Source organism: Nicotiana tabacum, chromosome 23 (assembly GCF_000715075.1).
Source record: "Nicotiana tabacum cultivar K326 chromosome 23, ASM71507v2, whole genome shotgun sequence".
Classification (NCBI taxonomy): Eukaryota; Viridiplantae; Streptophyta; class Magnoliopsida; order Solanales; family Solanaceae; genus Nicotiana; species Nicotiana tabacum.
In genome coordinates, this window is record NC_134102.1 from 144,025,005 (window position 1) to 144,030,774 (window position 5,770).

Sequence of the window (5,770 nt, forward strand, 5' to 3'; positions counted from 1 at the left end):
TCAGCATAACCGACGGAAGACCGAAATATCCGTAACCGGACAGATGTTGCGGCGGGAATCTCGGCGCGTATCGATGAGGAACCGACAATCAGCAAATCAAGGGATTTTTACCTGAAGTAGGACTCATCTACTATATAAATGGGAGTTTGATAATTCATTAGACACATGGTAGCATGCATTCCAAGGCAATATATCATTATTATTTCTCTTTAAGCTCTTGTTCTTCCGTGTCCTGACACCGATCCAAGCATACCTGGCTCGAGGGTGATTAACCTTCCAAAGTTGAGACTGTTCAATTCGTGTGGTTTGCATTTACTTTACCATTATTTATTTCAATTGCAATCTAATTTATCATTTTGTGTCAAGTTAGTCCACGCATCCTTAAAATCACTAACAAATTCAATTGTTATCCTATTTTGAGGGTAAAAAACCATTACTGTTGATTAACATATCTCTAGAATTTAATTTGGCAAATTAGAAAATTCGTTAAGTCTTTGGAAGAAATTTTTAATCAATTTGGCTCTTATAAATCAAATTGAGTCGTCTATATTACAGTCTAAAACTAAACGGTGAATAATATGTACTCCTTCTGTTCCAATTTATGCAACGTCTTCCAAATTTTGAGAGTCAAACTTTTAAATTTTGATCGTAAGTTCGAATATAAAATCTTTATATTTTTTAAATTAGATTTACACATTTAGAAACTACTAAAAAATACTATAAGTTACAAAAATTAACAATTCAAAATATTTAAAAGGCATATAAAGAAATCTTGAAAAAGAAAAACTCGTTTGACTCTCGAAATTCGAACGGTACCATATAAATTAGGACTAAATAAGTAATTAATATGCCAAATAATTGAATAATCATTCTAAAATAATAAGATGGAATATAAGTAAAAACAAAAGAATAAATAAATATAAAACTTTCGACTATTCATTGCTCTTATATAATCGTTGATTATCACATCCCTTTATCTTTTCTTGGTGATATTTATACTATACTATCTGAACATTCAGCTTGCATTTGCACATACAAATTGAAAGAAAATTAAAATAAGAAAAGAAAAGAAAAAGTAAACTAGCCCAATCAGACTTTCATTTTGTCCAAATATTTGAAATAGGATAGAACTTTTTTTTACTTATGGTGATAAAAATGATGGTGGGAATGCACATTAATTCTTGAACTTCTTCATGTCATCAAACAAGTTGAGAATTAAACTTAGCTTGTTGAATTTCTCCAAATTTCCTCAAGTTCTCTGGCAAAAGATCTTTGTCTGCCGACAACAATGGTGATGTGATCTTTCTTCTCGACCACCTTAACATGAGCACGGGGAATTCTTGACTGTACATTGTAGCTGCATTCTACTGGAATTAGCTCATCGTCTTCGCCGTGGAACACCGTGACTTCGCATTTTAGCCTGTTCCTCACCGTGTCTAAATATCCTTCTATTTTTCCAGCAGTTCCACATATGATGTTGTGTAGTGTATGCCATGCTGCGTTGTGTGTGTGGCAGCAGAACCCCTCTATTAAATATGTCTTAATCCTGCATTCAATATTCCGTCATATTCTACTAGCGAATTTAACTTCTATACACTAACAATGCAACTAACTTTTTCATACGGATGGCAATGGGGAGCAGGGCAGGGCAGGACGGGTGCAGTGCAGGTTGGAGCTTAACCTGCAAAATTTTAACCCGCCCTGCTCGGCAATTTTTTTTTTAGATGTAAGTTGCTATAACAAGCATGGATAGATGCCTATGTAACATGGCAAGTGACATGTTACAACAGGTAGAAAAATATATTTGGTAGTGAAAAAATATTCTACACCGTCACCGTATGAAGTTTAAATTATTTACTATAATGAATCTTTCCTACCCTTGTGACAAAAAGAAATCAAATTGAATTCCATGAATTTGGGAGTAGATACGCAAGTATTCTAATTTCCCAACAAGATTTGACTATTAAATGTATACGTTTCGTCCTTTTTAAGAGTTTCGTCCTCACCAAATTCATAGGTCGTTTGTACCACACAACTGTGTCACTGTTCTTTCACAGTCCTTCTACGTTATTATTTGGAATGTATACAAATGGAGTAATTGAGATAATAATTATGAGGTGCTGCTGCTAAACCAACCAAAAATCTACCAGTAATTATTAGAAAAGAAGAAAAAGTTGGAGCAGTAGATGCAGTAGGTGGGTCGTTGTTTGAGTTAATAAAGAAAATCCATCCCATTGTATCATTTTCTCTGGCTCTTTGATGCACAAACATTTATTGCAGCAGTGGAAAACTACATGAAGAGCGCCGATGATTACTGTTCATATTCTTTAATGCAAATATTGAAGGCCCTTTAGTATTTCTTTGTTAGAATAGTATCCTACTGATCCAGGGCGAAGCCAGCCTTATAGTTACGGGTTCAATAGCTTTGGACCAAACCTAATATTTATCTTGAAAAATTTATTAAATATATATAAATAGTATATCTAGAACTCAGTAAATAAAAAGAATTATGGTACAGAACACATAAATTAAAAATTCTTGCTTCGCCTCTGCTATTGATACCGACTTGTGGTAAATATGTATATGAAAATCAATATGGTGAGGAAATAGGTACAAGAATAGATGTTATGTGGAAGGAAATAAAATATTTATCTCTTCATTTTTCCCCATTGAGGACATATTTATGTATTAAAGTTTGAAATGAATGTCCACATAATAATGGGCCAATATATATGCATAGGTCTCTGCATACCTCAACCATAGACCTAAAATTACGACCTAACACAAAGCTACTTGGTGCGCCATGTGACTAACTTAAATGAGGTGGATTGGAAAAAACTCAACCCTCCAATTGTACTTAAAAGAAGAAAAAAGACGGTGGACAGGGAAAAGATATGACAGAAAAATTGTGAAGGATATATGGTCAAGGGAGTAGGGACTATGAGAAATAAGTTTCAAGATTTTGGAACTTTGATTAGTGTAATCTAATTAGAAGGAGTACGCACCAAATAAATTAATTTGTTGGCCTTAATTATTCTTAGCTCAAGATGGAGCCTAAGAATATAGTTGAACTACGAGTATCATAGTTGGCAAACTGATCCCTAGGACATTTAAGTACCAAATCAACTTTGTCACACACTACTTAGGGTTCTAACTTCTAATACATGTTAGCTACTGGCTTAAAAATGCTTAATTCTTGTGTGGTCCAAAATTATGCATACAGTTGGTATGTTCATTTCCATGATTCTAAATTGACATATAACAAAATCAACCATTTCAGAAGCCACGGTAGTAAATAAGTTATTTCGACATGTTAAATGACTTTTTTACAATATGAATTTGCCATGTATGAAAATGCAATGACTTAAACGTGAAACATTGCTAGGAATTGGTCACTATATTCGCTTAGGCAAATTCAAACACGTATACGAATTGCTTTTGTTTCGCCATCTATATGTTGGAAAATAAAGAGACCATTTTGACCTCATATGAATGCATTTAAATACCATAATAAAGTCATAGGTAATTGAGGTAGTTTGGACAATAAAACCTAATCAAAGTATTGAGGAGACAGGGCATAAAGTGGAACAAAGCAAGAAGTTAATGTGGGTAGGAAAATGTTTGCAAAAACACACACCTGTTTCTGGTAACAAGTTTGGTGAGAAACTCCCACAGACGATGATTTTTGCAGATGACAAGGCAAATGGTTCTGCTTACGTGTTCATACCAACAAGCTATAGACGAACCAAACGCAATCGGTGGCCATACTCGCCTTGGCGCTACTCTTCTCATCATATATTGCGTTGCTTGTTCTCCCTTTGGTGCTGGAAAATATGGCTGTCATTTTTGTCATAATAAATGTCATCACAAGGAAAAATAAAATAAAGTAGTTAACCTAAATAATCGCCAATTCATTCACTTAAATTAAAAATAGTCATTAGTCATTAGATATATAATATATGTATAATAGGCGTACAATCTATGTAAAAAGTAAATAGTGAATATGTCAGACTATTTGTGTACAGATGGATCCCATCTTTTTTTTAAAATAATACTCTAATAATTAATTGGTCACATGTTCAAAACTGGTAGCTGCTTACCGGTGCAATTAAAGTGAGGGATTTGACCGAGCCAGGATACTTTACAGCTAATGCTAGAGCCAAAATGCAACCCAAGGAATGAGCCACAATGTGGAATGATTTCACCTTGTGTGGCTCTAACACTGATTTCTCAATCATGTCTAGATGTTCTCTTATGGTGTAAAGTGAATCAGTTGGCTTTGGACTTCTTCCAAATCCTAGCAAATCCACTGCAAATAACCGATACTTTGATTTTGCTGCCTTTGAAAAGTTTGGAAATAATGTCTCTGTCCAAAATGCTGATGATGATATGAACCCATGAATGAAGATTACATCTTCTTGCACGTTCTCTGATTATATTTAAAAGGAGTTAATTTAACTAAAAAGAATAAGAAAATGAAGAAATTTAAGAAATAGAAGCTGTAAACTTATTTTGTTATACCTTTGGCACCATCAACTCGGACAAAAAGTGAATCTTTGCTAGAAGATGACCAAGAATTACAAGTTTTACAATCACAATCCGACCATCTAGGAGTAAGATCATGAGATTTTTGACCACCAATTTTGCCTTGGAGCATTTCCACAATGGTGGAATTAACAGTGAAAGTTGAACGTACACTTCCATTTTTCAACCTCTCACAAGACTGTTGTATAACAGCAGCATTGTCCAATTTGCGTCGCTTGAGTTCATTCACAGTAGATTTCGACACTTCGGATACTAACGAAGGCCGAGTGTATAGAGTGTCTGAAATCTCCTCAAGATGCAGCTTGCTAGAAGAAGTCAGACACACAATCTTTGACTCTCCTTGTTCAGACACCAAGATTGTACCACTGCTTGTTATTGCTTCTTTTGTTGATGAACAGTAACAAGGCTTCCACTCTGCTTCGATAATGAAATCAATTACTTTGTATGTGTAACAGAGAAGGAAATCAAGAATGTCAAGAACAGTGAAGACAAGGAAACTGATAGCTTCATTTAACACTTTGCCTGCTAGTCTAAGGCTTGATCTGGCATTTTCTTTAAACGCGGCCATGAGTTTAATCTTAAGATTGTTGTTAGCCTGTGTTTTTACAATGGCGAGGCACTCATTAGCTTGACAAAAGCTCCAAGTGCCAATGCCACTAAAATCTTTAGCTTGTTCTCCTCTATTCTTGAATATTAGCTTTAGATTATGTGCAAATGGCTAATGAAAAAAGAAAAAGACCAATGAGATTGAGTTCTTGACTTGGGGATATTATTTGAGGAAAGCGTGCGAGAATGGCTTCTTCTTTTTTCTCAAAATTTGGTGGGAGAGAATAGGAAGATAGATAAATAAAGAGGCTGAGGATCTAGACACGTAATTACTGGTAACAGATCAATGAATTCATTGTTACATTAAAAACATTGCCCGGAGACTCTGAAAATAAGAAGAAAAGTTGGGTGGTGGTTGAACCTCTTGGTAAACTTTTATTATTTTTCTCAACCCTTGTTTTACTCCATAGAATTTGGCTTCCTATTTATAGCTAAAAAATTGTTGATACCCCAATAGTTTGGTTAAGTGAACGTACACCACCGATTGAAAAATGCAACCACTAAATTTGCATATATAACCACCTCTTCAAATCAAACAATTAAAAAAGAAACAGGATTTATTCTTCTCTAATATAAATATACCTAAAAATATGTAATATTTGGAAAATATGTGTTGTTG

The 5,770-nt window shown here is 34.4% G+C and overlaps 1 protein-coding gene across 1 annotated transcript; it reads right to left on the reverse strand.

The window, feature by feature from the left end:
* Positions 1-918: 918 nt before the first annotated feature.
* Positions 919-5,547, reverse strand: LOC107791618 (putative lysophospholipase BODYGUARD 3). Its single transcript, XM_016613711.2, has 4 exons — positions 4,522-5,547; positions 4,101-4,429; positions 3,638-3,837; positions 919-1,546 (listed from the first exon to the last, which is right to left on the reverse strand). Exons 1-4 carry the CDS (start codon positions 5,111-5,113, stop codon positions 1,222-1,224), a joined length of 1,446 nt encoding a protein of 481 aa, XP_016469197.1. The 5' UTR covers positions 5,114-5,547; the 3' UTR covers positions 919-1,221.
* Positions 5,548-5,770: the final 223 nt, after the last annotated feature.